This window comes from Mercenaria mercenaria, chromosome 18, assembly GCF_021730395.1.
Source record: "Mercenaria mercenaria strain notata chromosome 18, MADL_Memer_1, whole genome shotgun sequence".
NCBI classification, from domain to species: Eukaryota; Metazoa; Mollusca; class Bivalvia; order Venerida; family Veneridae; genus Mercenaria; species Mercenaria mercenaria.
Genome location: NC_069378.1, coordinates 55,488,100 through 55,509,855, shown reverse-complemented (window position 1 = coordinate 55,509,855; position 21,756 = coordinate 55,488,100). Strand labels below are relative to the sequence as shown.

General features: G+C 32.9%; 1 protein-coding gene across 1 annotated transcript in view; it reads left to right on the top strand.

Annotated features, from left to right (window-relative positions):
* LOC123538811 (receptor-type tyrosine-protein phosphatase kappa-like) overlaps positions 1–21,756 on the top strand; it is a 35,091-nt gene that overhangs the window by 1,356 nt on the left and 11,979 nt on the right. The window contains exons 2-11 of the mRNA XM_053529869.1: positions 1,849–1,974; positions 11,580–12,614; positions 13,538–13,700; positions 14,591–14,667; positions 14,772–15,080; positions 15,392–15,513; positions 15,905–15,992; positions 16,266–16,324; positions 18,031–18,070; positions 19,613–19,716. Coding sequence (XP_053385844.1) covers positions 1,849–1,974; positions 11,580–12,614; positions 13,538–13,700; positions 14,591–14,667; positions 14,772–15,080; positions 15,392–15,513; positions 15,905–15,992; positions 16,266–16,324; positions 18,031–18,070; positions 19,613–19,716 — 2,123 coding nt within the window. The remainder of the gene's footprint in view (positions 1–1,848; positions 1,975–11,579; positions 12,615–13,537; positions 13,701–14,590; positions 14,668–14,771; positions 15,081–15,391; positions 15,514–15,904; positions 15,993–16,265; positions 16,325–18,030; positions 18,071–19,612; positions 19,717–21,756) is intronic.

Below are 21,756 nucleotides of genomic sequence, written 5' to 3'. Positions count from 1 at the left end.
GATTTAATATCTCAAGAAAGAAATCTTGAATCACATCCGCTGACATTACGTTTCTGCATATTAAACTACAATTTGTGGATTAGCAAGGATTTGTTTTGTGCAGGACGTTTAGCTGTGCGAGCAGCAATGAGTAAACAGTCCTTAATGAAGATTCAGAAGCGTTTTGGCTTCATGCCGTTCTTAAAAACACTGTTTCATTCGTATACGATGGTCAGTTAGCCGAATTAGTGATCGTGCATTTCTTACCAGTATTACATTTGATTTGTTCTACAGAAGGAACTGACAATATACAATGAAAGAAACACATTTTCAACTAATGAACGGTTTTACAAGTTGTTTAAATGTACGCTATTATTTAGAGTCAAATAATCACCTGAACTATTCAAATAAAAATATACCGGCTAAAATTAGAAAACATGAGAATACATTACTTTCGTATTTGAAGTATTCTTTCCTACATACGTACGTAGTATGCCCACCGACTGGTTAAACCAATGGCCGATCAACAAATGATATGTAATTAATCACTCTTTTCATAGACTACCAATTACGAGCGGTTAAAGTCAACAGTTAATACTTAATATGCAGCTAATCATTGCTATTCAAAGACTACCAATTACGAGCGGTTACATACGACAGCTGATAATCAATAAGCAATTACTTTGTGATATTTAAAAATTAAGATAAAATGCGTTACCATGTGTTAATAAAAGAGATTAAGGAAAAATGCTATAAGTAACCAAATCAGGTAGATATTCACGCAGTATCTTTTCAAATCTATAACAGACAACAACCATGAACGATCAAATGTTCAACATACAACTATACTTTTCAAATTTATAACAGAAAATACACGGACGTGCAGGCTGATGTTGGTCGTCACTCATAAAAGTAACAAGTTTATTTACATGGCAGAATCACTTGCTGCCAGCTCTACATGTGATTGAGATAAACTTTTAAATGCAGAATATTATATATATCTACGGTCTTTTGTAGGCCAAATTAATGATGTGTTATCAAATCGTCGTGGTGACGATGTAGTCAATTTATCATTAATCTAGTAAAATATTTTGTAGTTGTGACCTATGAAAGAAGGAAGTATGTGATGAAGGTTCAAGATATGTATAGCTTAGAGGAATTTCTTTTCACTAGCCTAATTTCAAACCTAGACAGATTAAATACACATTGAGGTGAAATAATATCCTTAAATGAAGTATGATGTTAAGATTTCACAAGCATACTGACCCTTCGGTGAAAAAAAAAGATGTATGTCAAGTTACCGAACGTATATTTAGATTTGGCGTCAATTACGTCATTATAGCATTCTCACGTCGTGTGTTACACGTGTATTTCATGTCATGCGACATATATGTGTGGATCACTGAAAGGACTTTTATATTCAATATTTGAGACTGTTTTTAATACATTTCACTAAAATATAACTTAACCATGTATTTTTTGTTCATCAGCCGTTTTTGTTTCCATGGTACATGAATGTTGGTCGTCACTCATAAAAGTAACGAGGGGCCTTCGTGGCCGAGTTGTTAGCGTCACTGACTTCAAATCACTTGCCCCTCATCGATATGGTTTCGAGCCTCACTCGAGGCGTTGAATTCTTCATGTAAGGAAGCCATACAGCTGGCTTACAAAAGGTCGGTGATTCTACCGAGGTGCCCGCCCGTGGTGAAATAATGCACGGAGGGGCACCTGGGGTCTTCCTCCAACATCAAACCCGGAAAGTCGCCATATGCCCTATAACTGTGTCGGTGCAACGTTAAACCCACCAAAATAAAATAAATACATAAAAGTAGCATGTACTTACAGGCTTGTTTACTTGCTTGTTTTCAGAGTACAACGCCTTCTTTTATGAAGTTATGTTGAATATTTTAGAATTAAAGAGTACAAACGAAGCAGGGGGAGGGTGGGGCGAAGGGGCATGTAACGGAAATGAAGGCCTTACATGTGTCGGTAGTGGTAATGGAAATGCTTAGATAGAGGTATTGTTGCTGGTAGTTGTATTTAGGGCGGTGCTCCTGGAAAAACGTTGAAGATAGCACGATATTATAATGATTTGTGTATCATGAGCACACTTGTGTTTTACAATGTGTTCCAGTGGATACCTTCGTATGTGAAGAATTCATCTGGTGGGGACTAAATTTATTAACTCGGTTTTATAATAGGGAAACATGGTAGGAGTAGCAAGCTCCTTTTCTCCAAGATTTCCGTTTCATTCGGTATGACTTACATTTGATTTACATTTGTACTATTTTACTCTAGTAATCCTCAAATGTATATGACAGAACTTGCCAAACAGCTAAGCCATAAACTTCAGTTGCCTGATCGCTTTCAATAGTAAACCAAAATATCTGCAGTAGTAGAAAAACTGCAGGAAATACATTATATAAAACTGTAGATTTTTACATTTTATGATTCACTGAGAATGAACACATAGTTTCATGTTGATTTAGCTACAAATAACAAGTCACGGAAAGATACGAGTTATCTCAGATTTACAGAAGTTCAAACATGTACTGGAAATAATTTGTAATATAATATAAAAACTGTCATATGGAAATAAAAATGAACCACTTACCAGTGTAAAGATGCAGGAAAGAGTCTTGTAACTGGTAGCACAAGAAGCTCAAAACTATAGAATGTATATTTACATGTGCATTTGATGTATATTACAAACAGAAGGCGGTATAACTATTCATTGTGTAAACCCCAAGTATGCAAAAAATAGTTGATTTCAAAACCTTTGACATTAGGAACTACGAAAGGATTTCTCTCAAATAACATTTCCTGAGCTTGAAATTGGGCTAAATATTCCCTGAAACAATCTGACATCGCTGCATTTCACAACTTCAACTTCATTCATGTTAGCCTGAGTATTGGGAGTCCAAGACAGTGTTTAACTACTAAAGAACAGAATATGTACACATTTTAACAGGCTCCCTTGCATTTTGCCGGACATGTTGCTACAATGGAAGTCCTGGGGCCGTATTCATAAAGCATCTTAAGTATAAGTATCAGAAATTGATTATTTACTTAAGTATTACTTAGCTAAGAAATTTATTTTACTTAAGTATATTTGGTATTCTTAAAACAACTTAATAAGTAATTTTTGGCTTTTATTGTGGACGAAAACATTAAAAAGAAACAAAAAAAAAACATTAATTTCAGACAGATACAACATGCACAATTATGTTTAAAGTGCTTTTATCTGAAAAACAACACTTTAATCGTACTCACGACGCTTTTTTGTTTTCTGACTTAAGTCATTTCTTACGTATCTTAAGTTTAAGCTGTTTTATGAATAGTTCTTAAGATTTTTACTTAGACTTAAGCTGAAATCACCACAAACTTAAGTAAAATCTTCAACTTAAGTCAAAACTTATACTTAAGATGCTTTATGAATACGGTCCCTGGTCGACTTTCCTGGTAATTTAATCTATATTTGCGTTCTAGACTAGGTTGTCTGTAATGGTCGCAAAGAGCTTGTTCGACTGCATGACAATTTTGCGTTCAAATGCTATGTATTTGGTTCCGCAGTTGTCTGGCCTGAAGATTATCAGCCATTCCCACTACCAGTCTTTTAGCATATCAACTTCTGTTTGGATGGTATTTTACAATATGGTGTCGCCAGAAAATAACTAGATTATGACATGAGACGTTCAGTGGAGTTACTATTATGAAAAAGAAACAGGAAAGGACCAAGCACAGTTGACCGCCTAATGCAAACGGTGCTAATTACGTACCGCGTATCACAACCAGGATGCAGTTGGACAGTAAGCTTACCTCTTAATAGAGCTAAGCTAGGTCCATATAACTGCATAGGGATTCAGTTTATCATCGAGTTTTCTTTGGGGAATCTTTTTGTAGGCCTTGAAAAAATCAAGTGGTATGGCATCAATGCGTTCGGACTTTTCTTAACTGAAAGTAACGTCGTTTATTATCAGAAGGAACTGGCTCTCATATAAATCAGTTTGGCGCTGACGGTATAACGGAAAACGTAGATGCCATGACTATGGGTGACAGGTTCTAATAATTTACATGTTTTCAAAGGATACCGATTGAGAGTTTGGTGACTTGATGTTACCGCTTTTCTTAAATCACGGGCTTACTGTGGCTTTCTCCCAATCATTAAATTACAGTGGATACATTCAGCTTTTAAATATACTAACATATGTATTTCTTTTACATCAAAAATGAAATGAATATTCATTTATAAGAAAGTAAAGGAATCTAAAGTTTGATCAAACGCATTCTAATTCGTGACACATTAAGCTCAATAAGCATCATATCTCAATATGTTAAGGTAATTGGTAAGTATACATGTTACACTAACTGACTTTATAAGGTTTGTCTTTCACTGAAATGCTGGAATACTGAAAATGATGTCTCTATATATTTTCTTTAATATGAAATAAAGAATGGAATGACTTAGTGTCATGGAACCGTTATCCCGGTATCGTTCTGCAATCCTAGTGTATCATGTACCAGATCTGTAATAAGCTATATTCCACCCAAAGTGTGTTTTGATCAGGATGGTTACAAGGTAGTTGTAACAACTTCTTTAGTTTTTGATATAACTTTAATTATCTTGGAGTTCTATAGTCTGATGTGTAATATGAATGGATGTGTCTGATATTCAAAGAGAAATCAAGAAAACATCTGGTTACGAAAAGATGTATTTAAAAGAATTTTAATTCTTGAAACCAAAGCTCGTATAAGTGCGATCTTTAAATAAAGAACTAATTTTGTATATCTTTTTTTGTAAAAACAATTTAATTTTATTCATTCGTTTTAAAAAGAATTATACTTCGCAATATAATCTTGTAACGTCATCACCTGCAAAGTTTGACTTCTTCTCTGTTAAGAGATTATTCAACTATACGCAAAATCCTACAGCTTGTAAAATATAGTCGCCGAATGCTGTATATTGTAAGAGAGTATTCATAATTTGAAAAGTAAAACGCAGTATTGCATGCTGAAAAGATAAACCATCAAGGTCTAGAAACCCTCAAAGATTGATCCATCAGCATTTCCCGTTCACCTACATAGTCATGAATTGAGAGTAAAGTCCTCTGAGGTATGTTTTAATTGTTCACAGCCTTTAAAATATAAATGATAAAATGTCAAATCTCACAATAATTCAAAAACTAACACCTGCAGTTATCACATTTAAAATAAGTATCAAAAAATAAAACAATGCCATACAGTCTTAAGATTTTGTTTGAATGTATCAAGAGATTTATCTTTGCCTAATGCTAACGGCAGTTCATTTCACAGTTTTTGGAACAACAGTACAGAAACTTCTATCACTGATTGTTTTGCACTTGATGTACGGAACAACATGAAGACTTCCAGAATTTTCTAATGATCTCAAACCATGTCTACTATGAACATACTCTGTAAGCAGTTCTGTTAAATACATAGGTGTTCTGCTAATGTGAAAGCTAAACATGAAACAAGAGGGCCAAGATGGCCCTAGGTCGCTCACCTGAGAAACACACCCTAACAGTGTAAACATGTTTGACCTAGTGATTTCATGGAAATTGACCAATTATCATTAAAAAGAAAACTTGAGTATTAACAAGTATTTTCTTTGTTTTGACCTGGTGACCTAGTTTTTGACCACAGACGATCCATATTCGAACTTGACCTAGATTTCATCAAACCTATCATTCTTACCAATTGCATGAAGATCAATTAAAAATACAGCCTCTATCGCATACACAAGGTTTCTCTTTGATTTGACCTAGTGACCTAGTTTTTGACCACAGGCTATTCGAACTTGACCTAGATTTTATCAGACAACCAATCTGACTAAATTTTATGAAAATCCAGAGGAAAATGCAGCCCCAATTGCATACACAAAGTTCCTTGATTTGACCAAGTAACCTAGTTTTTGATTCCAGATGATCCATATTCGAACTTGACCTAGATTTTATTAAGACTATCATTCTGACATAATTTCATGAAGATCAGTTGATAAATACAGCTTCTATCGCACACACGACGTTTTTCTTTGATTTGACCTAGTGACCTACTTTTTGACTCTAGATGATCCATATTCCAATTCTATCTAGACTTTATCAAGGCAATCATTCTAACTTAATTTCATGAAGATCAATTGAAAAATACAGCCTCTATCGCAAACACAAGGTTTTTCTTTGATTTGCCCTAGTGACCTACTTTTTGATCTCAGATGACCCATTGTCAAACTCGGCCTAGATTTTATCAAGGTTATCATTCTGACTTAATTTCATGACGATCAATGAAAAATACAGCCTCTATCGCATACATAAGGTTTTCCTTTGAATTGACCTAGTGACCTACTTTTGGACCCCAGATGACCCATATTCAAACTTTACCTAAATTTCATCAAGGCATTCATTCTGACCAAATTCATAAAGATAAATTAAAAAATACACCATCTATCACATACACAAGGGTTTTCTTTGATTTGGCCTAGTTACCTAGTGATTGACACCAGATTATCCATTTTCAAATTCGGCCTAGATTTCATCAAGGTTATCATTCTGACCAAAATTCATGAAGAATAATTGAAAAATACAGCCTCTATCGCATACACAAGTTTTTTCTTTGATTTGACCTAGTGACCTAGTTTTTGACCCAAGATGACCCATTTCCGAACTCAATCTAGATTTCATTCAGGTAATTATTCTGATTAAAATTCATGAAGACTAATAGAAAAATACAGCCTCTATCGCATACACAATGTTTTTCTTTGATTTGAACTAGTGACCTAGTTTTTGACTCCAGATGACCTATTTTCAAACTCAGCATAGATTTCATCAAGGTTATCATTCTGACCATTTCATAAAGATCAGTTGAAAAGTACAGCCTCTATCGCATACACAAGCTAAATGTTGACAGACGACAGACAGATGACTGACGCCGGACATCGAGCGATCACAAAAATTCACCTGAGCATTGCTAAGGTGAGCTAAAAATGGTCTTAAACTCAATCCTTGCTTTCACCGGCAACCAGTGTCATGCAATGCTTGTTTGGAATTGTCAAATTTCTTCCTGTTAAGGACAAGTTTTTCACACATGTTTTGAATACGTTTCATCTTGCGCACCTCACCGTTAGCTACACCATACAGTATGTCATTGCACTTATCCATCACCAGCAATGTTAATCGAATTTGTGAAACATTTGTTTCATTGAGGTCTGCTACCAAACATAATAAATTCCGTTTTGGAAGTGTCCAATGATAACGGAATGTTCAGAAATATATTTTAAACGCTGCAGGCCTATGTTTCTTATACAGTGTACGTATAAAGTTGGTTACAGCTTTTGCCATAACAGACATTTATTGAACTATACAACCCGAACTTACTTTCGTAGAAATTTGCAGTTTCACATTTCCTTTCTACTAAAAAGTTTTAAAAAGAAGACAATCTCCTTAGATATTCACTACACGGAATTACGAATAATATTATACGCAATAATCTCCCTATTATAATAGGAAATAACGATATCACTACTATTGTGATAACAAAACATTTTCTCGTAGAGATATTAAGTCATCATGAATAAATTGTAATTAGGTAATGCGGGTAATCTTGTACTAACGATAAACGACCCTGTACTACGGGATAAAATGCTCTTTTTTCCGAATGAATCTCTTTGAGTTTTACAGCAATGAGTTTTCGCCAAGATTTGCATGTTTGCAGACACCAGATGCATCTACGATCGCATTTTCGTTAAAAGTGAAATGTACCAAGAAAATGTGTAATTTACATGAGGTTTCCTTTAAAGAATATTTGCTTATCTTTATCATATTTAAAGATTCTTCAAAAATTCAAACACTGTGTCTTCCTTCTTTTATACATAGAGACCTACATGTAAATAGAATGATGTATATACTTTTTACATGGTTCTTAAATTATGTTTTAAGATTTTTAAATCTTAAAATTCAGACTGTAAGGTTTCCTTCCCTAACAGAACTTCAAACGCAGAAATAAATTGTTTTGTTTTACTTGCATAACTTAACTTAATACTAAACAAGAGCGTACAGTAGAAATATCATTTTCTTAGCATGTCTGTTTCATTGTTTGATAAAAGTGCAGAGTAATATTTGAAAGATTTATCCATATATATTAAAATGCCCTCACCTTCACCAATCATTGTAGTTAATTACCTCTACCTCACTTGTACTATAAACTGTGAACTCAGCACGGACGAATCATTAACGTGCATGTTATAAGTTGAATAAAGACAATTTAAAACAGTTCAGTATTGCAAATTGAGACCTACTTTAAAACTTTTTAAATTCAGCATTGAGCATTGTTTATAAATAACCAAATACGTTTGTATTATACTACATGTTAGATATAATACATATCGTTAAAGTTTAGTCAAGTGAAATATAAAACGACTTAAATTTCAAACTGGCATATATATATTTAAACAGAATAAACGCCAAAAGTACTTATAATGAAACACAGAATACCCACAATGAACTGTTTGATCAAACCAGGGTAAAATATCTTTATGCAGTTTTGAATAATTATATTTGTACGCAAGACAGGATTTCTTATTCGACAAGCGACATGCAGTACAAAATACAAATGTTCTTCCGGGTTTGTTTGATATATGACTGTGTATAAGATGTGCAAACACATAGTTGGAAAATTAGACAGAGACTATGCTTTACATATATGGCAGCTATTCATAACAAGCTAGATTTCAGGATAATAAAAATGACAGGAACTAGATACAATTCTGGAGTCTGTGTTTTCGTTATAATCATTTACGCATTTTTGGACTCAAGTAAGTCATATTTTCTATTATTATAAATAGTAGTCTTAGCATTTTTATAACCCTTTCTTTAAAAACTAATATGTAATACAAAATAATAATTATAGTTATAATAAAAATATATTATAAACCTTACAGCAAAAACAGTAATGATGATGATGATGATCATCATCATCGTCTCTTAATTATTTTAGTGATTAAAGAGCCTAAATGGAAAAAAAGGAGTAATATGATAACAAATTAATGATGGATAGATGATTATTATAAGGGTCGATTGCATCGCCTCCGATAGTCTAAACGCATTTCATTTTCTATGAATATATCGACCAAAATGCGGATCATCTAATAAGCCGAAGCGCTCGGTTGGAGATACATGCATTTTACCGCATGATTTTTTGTCCTCTTAGCGTGAGTTGTGACGCGGTAAAAGAATGTTGCTATCCCTACAGTATCTGATTATGTAAAGTAATTTACAAATACTGCGCATTTATCGACATTAATCAGCGTCCATAGTTTAACACATGATTATGATTCTTTAAAGTTGGGCTTTTCGTCTTTAGACAATGATAAATCTGTTAAAAGATAAGCAATTACATTTGCAATACTCAGTAAAAGCCATTTTAAAGGAATATGCTTGACCAGAAATATTTGTTAGAACATTTTGAACTTGCAACACACACATGGGGAATCAATGGGATTTATAGATTTATTTTGAAGTAAATGTTTTTCAAACTGAAAGATATACGTAAATAAATCAGGTAAATGCATGGGCATAATATATTTGAGTTGTCAAGTTGAAAGAACAACTTGGTTGATGTTTTGGATCATTTAGTGTTTATTTTTGAAAAATATCCTTACTTTGACTTCAGACAGTCATTTACCAACAGTATTTATTTATTTATTTGGATTTTACGGCGCACCAACACAGTATAGGTTATATGGCGCCAAACAGGACTACAAATTTTGGTTCCACATTTCGTTTACATTGAAATAAAAACATGTGGTATGGAATCAAAACATTTACCAACAGAAAAAGAGGCATTGCTAATTGTTTAAAATATAACTTGACTGTTAACAAAGCAAAGTCGTTTCAAAATTGTTCTTTTTAATGTTTTTATTCGTAAGAATTAACGATAATTAAGAAAGATAAACAAAATGCTCAATTTTCTCGCTTGAATGTCACGTAGACATAATATATGATATATAATATTTAATCCTCACATAGTACAAGAACTATTCTCTTAATGCCTAGCAAACAGCGAGTACCATTTTTACGTTTTTGTACGACTCTGTCAGGAATCGAAGCCAACGAACTCATGCATTCGAATTGTGCGCTCTATCATTTAACCTGCCCAATTAGCTCAATAGATAGAGCGCCGATCTACAGATCGCGGGGTCGTGAAATGATCCGTGAGCGGGCCGTATATTCTCCGGGACGATTTTGTAAAGGACGTTGTATCTGAAATCATACATCTTCCACCTCTGATTCATAGATTTTACTTCATGAATATTTAAACAATATTGAATATAGGCAGAATGTCAAAGAACCTCTAAAATAAATCCTGCAAATACCGTCCTATTGACCTGAATTTCAGAATTAGAATTATAACACCAAATGACAGAATAAATATTGGTAGTTCATACTTGTACGTAAAAGGTTATCCGTAAATATTTTATATTTCAATACGCATCTGAGGGTCTCTATGTCCGAGTAGTTAAGGCCGTTGTCTTCTCATCGCTATAGGATTATAACTTTGATTAATGTGTAGAATAGGAAGAAGCCATCAATATGGTTAATAGATTATACGCAAATGCCCGCTAATGTGTCTTCCTCTACTATAACAACTGGAGTGTCGATATATGACTTACGATTGTATTGGTGTTACGTTAAACGCAACAAAAGCAAACATTCAAAGCATGTTAGAACTCAAAATACAGAAATCCATTATAAAATAGCCGTACACGTTTAAAAGATTTACTAGAGACACTTGCTGCTATACATTAGGATACACATGTACACACGCACATATACGTGTTGAAATATCCTTGTTAACTTTAATTCATTCGAACGAAACAAACACCTTCCGAATGCACTTAAAATCAACTATACGTGTACGAGTGTTGTATATAATCTTTCTATGTATGGTATCTGTAGAGAGATCTATTGAATATGGTTGTTTGATACACGGAAAACTAAATTTTAAGACATTACACATATATCAAAATACGCAAGGCAATATACACCAACGATCATCCGTACAAGTATTAAATCACAGCCTATCTATTTAATATAGTCCACGAACGGATCGATGGATTTTACACTCAACACCGAGATTTAATATTACATTATACCAATACTACATCTCCCTTAAATACCTATTCATTGATCTTGTTATTTTTCGACAAGTGTGTTTCTTTCTTATGCCAAAAGTTCTACAAACAATATATCAATAAAAATACACAACATTCTAAATGATAATAAATGGATATTGAAAATTGCTTTACCCATGTATGGTCTTTTTATATGCAAGTACATTTTTTGTATTCAAATTGAATGAAATCCATACCTTATGTAAAAACATTCTCGCATGCAATATGTTATGAAAACTGTTATTTTGGAAAAAAAAACTTGCTTGATTAATTTTCATTTTCTCATATTAGCAGATTCTAAGAAATGTTAGCAATCCGTTTAAATGCAATTTCTGTGAACGTATCAATTTTATCAAAATTTATGTCAGTGCAAATACTCTGCTAATTGTTTAACTATATGATTTTGGTATTCCAGCTCTAGGCTGTCATAATGGATGTGCAAAATGTCAGGGAAACTCGAATTTTTGTGAAGCATGTAAAGACGGATACTTCTTATCTAACAGAAGCTGTTTTATTTGTCCTGAAACTTGTGAAAAATGTACACACACGTCTTACTGTACAAAATGTAAAACACAATTCTGGAACATCGAGCCATTTCATGCTTGCGGAAGTGCGTGTAATGAAAACTGTGGAGAGATTGGGTGTGATGATGTGACCGGTTACTGTCTTCAATGTAAATTAGGATTTTATGGTTCTTCGTGTGAAAACAACTGTTCTCTGTGTGTAAACCGTGCTTGTAAACTTCGTCAGTGTACAATAGGCTGTGTTGATGGATACTATGCTGATACTCTTAATCGTTTTAAAACATGTAAGAAATGTTTTGGTAATTGCACATTATGTGATAGTCTGACAAATTGTAAACAGTGTGTAAATGGTTTCTATTTATACAGCAGCAATAATGGGAAACATTATTGTTATCAATGTCCACCGGACTGTGAAGAATGCAATAACCTTAATAACTGCACAGTTTGCAATTCAGGAAAATATGGATACAGATGTAGCTACGACTGCAATATATCGAACTGCCAAAAATGCATCAAGGATAACAATGTTGTAAAATGTACAGAGTGTGTAAATAGATACAAACTTGCGAATAATACCTGTATTGCTGAAAAAAATGATTGTTCGCAAAATTGCAATAACGGTTGTGACAGTTATGGAAACTGTTCAGGTGGATGTAAAGATGGTTGGACAGGACTGAAATGTGCAAGCGGCTGTACACAAAACTGTCGTCAGTGCGATCAGAGCATTGCTGCTTTATGTACGAAATGTGAAGGGGACTTCTATACATCTAATTGCTCTATCCCCTGTAGTTCACATTGTTCCATTGTATCCGACAAGGCAACATGCTACATCAATAATGGAACGTGCTTAAATGGATGCCAAAATGGATACAAAGGAAGTAACTGTGAAGAGAATATTTTCGCGGCCTCTACATCAACCTCAACAGGTAAAAGCATAATATATTTATAAATAAGAGCCTTAATTACTTATGTACTAGTGCAACGTACGGTATATGCATTTCTAGTTCTAAAGACTGGCTTTATATAACTTTAGAAAAGTATGTTCGTGCTGTACATGTCGTGTGATGGCATTCACCTAGCGTGAATGACTTTTTTACACTTAATTGTGACTTTGTAGTACAGTGTTGGGGAAGTTTAAGAGTGAGGTTCGATGTGCACTATATATTGGTTTACTGTTTGCCCTCGTTGTCTGTATGTTTTACTTTGTCTAGAGCTGTGCTGAGCTGATATGTGTGGTTCTTCGTATCAGTAATATAAAGCAATGCAAAAAAACATCGATTCATATTAAACCTGTTTCAGCCTTTAGAGTGCTGGATTTTACTGCATTTATGAGCAGTATAGCCGACATACAGCATTCCAGACTAACCAAGGTCTAAACATTTCGCTTGTTTAACATTAACATTTTATCTTCGTAGTCGACAGCGAAAACTGCACACCCTAGTCAGCCACTACAGTTGAAATGACCGACCAGAAGTATCTACCTTAAGCACTTAAATGGTCAGCATAAGTATTATCATGTAAATAAACCCTTTAAAAAGCTATTTGGAAGTATGTAACGCATCGAAGCCAAAGGATAGAATGCTCTGTTTGACTGAATCTTTTCATCATCCTCGCGCCCCCCTTTTGTCTGCTTTAACGGAACTTTGTTGTTACAAAACACTGAATGAACTCTATGATCCCAAGGGACCAGTTAGGCATGTCACGGCCGCCGCATGCCACCAAAAGACTATAATTTTGAAAGTGCGTTTATCGCTGATCAAGTATTGTACAAGAACATTTAATGTTTATTTACTCTTTAAACTTATTATGTTACTAATATTACTATAGTATTTGTATATCGCAAACACAGATGACACTACTGTATCAACAATAACTACAAATGATGTAACGGGAATCTCTGATAGTCATGAGGACAAAAATAATCAAGATGCTATTACAATAGGAGCTGGGGCAGGTGGAGGACTTTTGATACTAGTTTTGATGGTCGTTGTGGTCGTTTGTGTAGTAAAAAGGTAAAATAATTCAAAGTTGCTTTCTTTACTTTTTCTTATACATTGTCAACATAATAACCGCGACAAAAGAATCGAAAGAAAATGAAAATAATGTTTATCTTCTTGTAAACGATTTTTTTTTTCAAATTCTTGAGTAACAATATTCAGTTGTTTCCAAAACAACGTTCAAGGTATCCACTCATGTATTACATCATTAGCAGTTTGTCTTTCTGGATATTCATTTAACTGGCATTTATGGGAAAAAAAACACAAAAAGTAATGGCTTTCGCTGTTCTATTTAATCTGGTAAATTCTATTCAATTTTGATTCAGTATAAGAAAAAGAGGTATATTATAAGTATATTAGAAGTTCACTGATTTTGAAACAGTTGCAAGTTTGGAAATAATCAATGAATTACAATCTCACATATCTAAATTACATTTTGAATATAACTTTTTAATTAAAATGATACCTCTTATAAATTCAGCTGCACAATTACTGCAGAATGGATTTTAGAAGCAATAAGAAGATTAGCAATATAGAATAAATGATCATACTATAATGCATATGAATATTTGTAAAAGGTTGTCCCAATTAAATTGATATAAATTAATGCAACGATTCATGATATTGACGCTATTACTTTCAGCTAACCTTGCGAGCTTAGTATATGGTACTCTTGACAGTAAGGGTGACTAAGGTTGTCAGGTCATCGCTCAACTTGACAACAGCAAATATTCGTCAGCCGCTGTCGTTAATTTCGGAAAACAAGTAAACATTGGTACTTATTCAGAAACAATGCATAGCTTTACTGCCTAAAGCTGCATGAATAGTATTGACAAAACTATATTTGACCAATGACAAACAGACTATTGCTGTTTTCAACATTGTTACATATTTTCAATTTTCAGGCAACAAGCAAGAGACAGTGCTTCAAGTAGTGGCAACGTATTCAAGGAAACAACACAACAATCATTGGATGGTACAGGTAAATCTCACTTGTAGCATTTTATTTATGTGAAATTAAGTCAAATACAACTGATCATTTGAAGCCGCTTTCACTTTACATCTTTAAATTTATGATTTTTACAGACAACGTATATGCACAACCAAACAAACAAAGAAAAAAAGGTCAAGATTACGTATATGCACAACCAAACAAACAAAGAAAAGAAGGTCAAGATTACATTTACGCCCAGCCAAACAAACCTAAGAAGGGCGTACTTCATAAGAAGGAGGAAATCAGCAAACCTCAGAAAATGTATGACAATGTTGTGATTGATCTTGATAACGAAGCAGAGAATCATTTTGAAACAGAAATACCGGTGTCAGAAGAAACTGATGTAGATGCAATATTGCTAGAAAATATTGACGATGAACCTAAAAGCCTTATAATGACAGGTAATATAATGCACTCTTCTAGGAACACTCGTACGATTTAAACAAATATTTCAAAACTTCATTTAAATTGTTTAAATTGAAGCAAAGCAGAAGAAGTTACTAGTCATCAGTGATAGTTAAAATTACCAATACATTTTTTCTCAAATATTCCCTTTAAAAATTTGTTTGAAAACTGGTGTCATTTTAGTTATGGAAGATCTTTGTAATATAAGTGTTAATAAACATAACAAGCAACTTGTGTTTACATAAAAAAGAATCTGAGAATCAGTTTATACAGTTAAAGACACTGATTTGCTATTTCTTTGTTTTAGAAGTGATCGTGCCAAAATCAGATACATATTACAATATGGCTAGTTTGTTGAGAAGCCGGGTTGAAATCTCAAAACTGCTTGTCTACATAAAAAACAAGACAGATTTTGAGAACGAATTTGAGGTATCGTTGTGTAGTCATATTATTATAATCAGTTCTGATGAAAGGAGTATTTAAATATATATGTAATGGTTTTGTATCTGTTTAATGCCGTTTACCCAAATCGTATGAGAGAATTTTATAAAGATACCACATTTCTATAATTGAAGGAAAGGTGTTTTGATATAATTTTTGGTCGTCATGAAAGCCTGTCTTAAGGAAATAAATTATAGAAGCTTCGATTATTTATGTATCTTTTCCTTTCTTTCTTTTCCAATCCTATAATAGTATAAGTATACTTTGTTGAATGTACCTTTTTTTCTGTGATAGCGAAAGCATTCTATTACTCTATCCGTTTTCAAAATCTGTTTGAATGTTTTCCTTTTAATGAAATAAACTTCTAAAATATTCGCAGAAACTACCTAAAGGACTGACTAGAACTTGCAACGAAGCACTGATACCAGGAAACCGTCCCAAAAATAGATACAATGGCATATATGCTTGTTAGTATATGCATTTTTAATTTACTATTTTAAAGAAGTATATCCTATCTTGAGATTGTAAGTACAGACTAATGAATGGATTAACAGATATTTCGTTCTCGATGTAAGTACAGACTTATGAATTGATTAATAGATATTTCATTCTCGGTGGCAATATATAATTCAATAATTGTTCATTAAATGACTAAATGTTTTATTTCATATTTGAAATTATTTCAATGTGCATGTCAAATTAATACTGACCTCAGTAAATTGTATCAAACTTTCTTTTAGATGATGCTACACGTGTAAAACTGCAAAGCAAAAGCTTTATCAATGCAAATTATATCGATGTAAGTATATATTTAACCTTTAGCCTGCTGAAGGCAAGTTATTTTGCCTTTGCGACCAGTGCAGACCAAGATCAACCTGCACATTCGTGCAGTCTGATCATGGTCTGCACTGTTCGCTATTCAGCCTGTAAATTTTCAGTGACCTCCCCTTCAAATAATAAATGGTACTGCCCAAATTGAATTATAGACCAGTCCATTTTAGAGTCTTAGCAGGGTAAAGGTTAACCTTTAATACAATGTAATCTGTATGATTATCTTTTTGTTTACAGTTTAAAGTTAACTGTCTTTTATTACTCAATGGTGATTAAACTGATTTTGATCTGTCAAGTAATTAATTCATTCAAAACATTTATGTTTTGACTATGAGAGTATAACAAAGGTTTGATATTCACTAGAGAGATTTTTAGACCTATATGATTGCGCTTTTCTGTCCGTCCGTCCGTCCGCAATTTCGTGTTCGGTCTATAACTCTGTCATTCATCAAAGGATTTTTATATGACTTGGCATAAATGTTTTCATGAGAAGACGACGTGTCATGCGTAAAACCTTGACCCCTAGCTCAAAGGTCAAGGTCACGATTCGGATGTCAAATGTCAACAGAGTTTTTTTGCTGTCCGGCCTATATCCCAACAATCCATGAAGAAATTCTGGTCTTTCTTGACACTAATGTACCACATAATAAGATGAAGTGGCATGCACAACTTTCAGAACCCTAGCTTAAAGTTTAGCACTCAAACTCTAACATGGCATGAACAGGGTCTCTCATCTATCGAGGGATTACAATATTATTTGGCATAGATTTTACCCATAATCAGACGACGTATCATGTGCAACATACAATCCTTGCTCAATGTTCAAGGTCATTTTGGAGTTCAAAGGTTAGTAGGGATTTTTCCTGTCTGATCCATAACTTTGTTATACAAAACGGGTTTTAAGCATCAGCTGACGACTTGTCTTACGCAGCACCCGTATCCCCGACTTAAAGGTCAAGTTCAAGCCGAAGGTCAAAGGTCATAATGGTCTTTTTCCCGTCTTGTCCATTACGCTGTCATCCATCAAGGGATTTTGATATTACCTGACACTAATGTGCCAGATAATGAAACAATGTGCTGTGCACAATATCCATAATTCTTCCACAATTAATTATGCATATATAATATATAATAGAGAAACTGAGGATATTTCATACTGTATTTATTAAACGAGTTGAATAAAATGATAAAATGCGAGGCTCTGTCGAGCATTTTATCAATTTTATTCAACCAGTTTTTGAAACTTTAATACGGAAAGTCACAAATGTAAAATTCTTTTTATCACCTTTTTTAAGTTAGCCTTTCTTGTCGAAATATAAAAAAAATTCTACTTTCTATTTATATAAACAGGTCAATTTGACCAACGTCTCATATGCTATTAACGACGTCGAAGTCAGAGCTTTCTTACATTAGTGTATTATCATTTTTATTTAATAGCTTTATTACACTCCCGCGACGTCAAACATGTGATAAAATATTGGCCAATACATTTATAATGCATTCAGTATAATTTTTATCTAGTATCGTCCAACTTGGATGTATTTGTTAAGGTTGGCGTGGCCCTTATAGACAGGGACCCTCACCCTGTAACGACATAAAATTCTTTTTTTAATTGCTTATTTACGAAAATAATATCAAATATGTTTTAGTCAATTACAATATTCATAATTTCAGGGTCAAGGTCAGACACAAAACTCTTACATTGCTTCTCTTGGTAAGTTCATAATATCCCTCATTAAACTGTTTATGCTTTTGTAAAGAAAAAATATTATAATGGTATGTTAGTATTGTTAACATTAAATAAAAATTTTACTTGAATAAATAACAGAAGTAGTAATAAATGTAGAAATTGGAATTTCAATGTCAAAGATGGCAAATTTTTAACTGAAACATGTTGTGACATTAATGCTTTTGCTCATAAACATGATATTTTAAATGTAATATTACCTAATATTTTAATCAACCCGCACATCAGTGTCACAATATGCTATACACTGTGATACTGTTCGTAGTGTCGTAGTATTGCGGGCGAAAATAACCTTAGACTATATAAGACTATATAATACATTTTAACAGAATATTAAAGTGGAAAAATATTGTATAAAAAAGATTATACTAAGGCACATTTATTAAGTCTAAGAGTGGTACTGCTCCATATAAAAACTGATAGATACGATAGCCTTCCTGTAAGTGTTAAGACTGCCTTCTAGGTGTGCCTGTACAAACGAGGATGAACCACATGGTGTATAATCATTTACTTTAAGAAGCTCGTAGAATCAGTATAAATTTCACACTTTATGTGATCATAAGAAGGAATTCTATTTTCTTTCTGAAAAATCCAGATGAATTAAGATCCTATATAGTTCCCTCATTGGCCAAACCCGTTTTATTATTTCAGGTAATGGAGAAATATTTTATTCATTTGTCTTATTTGTAAATGTGAACATAATGACATGGAAAAACACCAACTTATCAAAGATAATGCGAAATACATGCAAATTCGACAAAACTAAAATCTCTCGTGTATCCGTTAAAATATCAAATGACAGTGTACAGTGAACGGTATATTAATTTCTTAGAATTTCATTCAACTAATGAAATTGTCTGAAAAGTGTTGACTTGCGTTAATCTCGGCTAATGGCCATATTCGGACATCATTGATATAAATAAAAGAATTTTAAAACATCTATCATGATATACTTAGCATATATTTTTTCATTATTTAAATGATAAATAAGTTAATTAATTTCTTATTTCGTATTTCTTTCAGTTTAGTCAAAATGATTGACTGTTTTGACTAATCATTATTATTTAACAGCCTCGATAGCCTAGTGGTAGAGCGTCTGCTTCGAGTGCGGGAGGTCGTGGGTTCGATCCCCGGCCGAGTCATGCCAAAGACGTGAAAAATGGTACCAGTAGCTCCCTTGCTTGGCGCTTAACATTAAAAGGGAGACTGGCCTCTTCTCTCATACCCTCGTGGCTATGGATTTCATCAGGAACGAGCTGTCAAGAGTGATTAATATAAGTTGTAGAACATCCTTCACAATGACCTAAAATAAATTATGTATAAACTAATCATTATTAATTCAACGTTCAGCCTTAAAATAAAGTATAAATGAACCTATAGACATTGTTTATGACTCTATTCTACGATTAAGCATTAGTCAGGTCATAAATAAATATTTGATATACTAACACAACGTATAACAAAATTGAGCGTTTGTGTAAATTAATGTTATTGTTTTATATATTTAAGGTCCTACAAAAAGTACCATGGACAATTTTGCAACATTTTGGGAGATGGTATGGCAAGAGAATTCAAATAAAATCCTCATGTTGACAAATTTGGAGGAATCCAAGGTTGTAGTTTATAGTAGTAGTATAATTATTGTTTAATATAACAGCGATAATAAAGACTGTTTCACTAGTATACTAATATAATGTCATTTCTCAAAAGTTATGTGATGGCGATTTGTTTAACTTAATTAGCACTCGTGGATCTTCTGTATCCGTCAAAACATGTACTCATGTGCAAGTAGCTAACAAACTAGGATGTATATATATATATGTTTATGTGTATGTATATGTATGTGTATGGGTATATATATGTGTGCGTTCCTGTATGTAGTTGCTACATGTCTATTGCAATAAGATACAAATGAACAAAAACGAATAAGTTAATGTGTTCACCATTTCTTTGCGTTTTGTATCCATCTGTCGTGTTTCTGAATAGAGACTTTGTTTTATGTAAATGAGTATTAAGTTGTGTAGTCTCAATGTCAGAGGGATAGGAAATAAGTCGAAACGTAAAGAGTTATTCCTAAAACGGCAAACATATGATATATATCTTTTGCAAGAAACTCACTTAAATGACGATAAAAGTAGTACTTGGCAATCAGACTGGGGAAAGGGGTCATATTTCAGTGGGGAAAAAAGTAATAGTGCAGGTACATGCATTTTGTTAAACAATTATTTTGCATTTGAAAACGTAAGATTTACAGAAATAATCAGGGGTCATCTAACAGCAATTGAACTAGACATTGAAGAGAAATCCTTTCTGATAGTAAACATATATGGACCGAATAATGATGACATTTCAATTTTTAGTAAATTAGAAGAATTTCTTACAGAGCATGAAGGCAAAAATGTTATATTGGGAGGCGATGTAAATACAGTTTTAGATCCGGAATTAGATAAAAAGAACGGAAATCCAAACACTCATAAAAAATGCAGAAAATTATTAAAAGATGTAATGGAAAAATTTGGTATTTGCGACATCTGGAGAATAAAAAATCCTAAAAAATCACAATTTACTTGGCACTCTAGCGATAAACCGCCTATTTTTTGTAGATTAGACTATTTTCTGATATCTCAAAGTCTTGTCAATAATACAAACTCATGCGAAATAGATGTCGGGTATAAGTCAGATCATTCAAGAGTAGGTTTAACACTGAATATACAAAATCAACCGAAAGGGAAAGGATATTTTAAACTGAATAACAGTCTCTTATTAAAAGATGACTTTCAAAAAGAAATAAAGGATATAATCAAGGAAACAGCTAGATTAAACGAACAGGCAAATCCAAATACTCTTTGGGAAGTTATCAAGGGAAACATTAGGAATGTAACTATAAAATATGCTACAAAAGTAAAAAAAGAAGAGGAAAAAAAGGAAAAAGAATTACAGTTAAAAATACAAGACATAGAAAAACAAATTTCACATGACAAAAACAATATTGATAACCTAACAGAGGAATATGATAAGTATACAACAGAATTAAATGAATTAAATGAGAAAAAGATACAAGGAATAATTATGAGGTCAAAAGCTCAGCAAGTTGAATATAATGACAAAAATAGTAAGTTCTTCTCAAACTTAGAAAAACAAAACTATGAGAAAAAATCTATGAAACAGATACATGTAAACGGAACTATTATAACTGATCAAAAGCAAATTTTGAAAGAGCAAAAACGTTTTTATCAAAATCTATACAAAAAAGAAGAGCAAAAAACATCACAATTCAATTTTATGGATCCACAAATAAACATCCTAAGTGAAATAGAAAATAAAACAATAAGTGAAGAATTAACAGAACATGAATTCAGCATTGCCTTGAGATACATGAAAAACAATAAAAGTCCAGGATCTGATGGGTTAACAACAGAGTTTTACAAAATATTTTGGAATGATTTAAAACAACATTATATAAAATCCGTTAAGTTCTCCTTTGAAACTAACTCTTTAACAGAGCTGCAAATACAAAGTATAATAACGCTTTTACCGAAACCAAACAAGGATACAACATATATTGAAAACTGGCGACCCATTAGCCTGCTGAATACAGATTATAAAATAATGGCTAAAGTAATAGCTAATAGAATTAAGAATGTTTTACCATC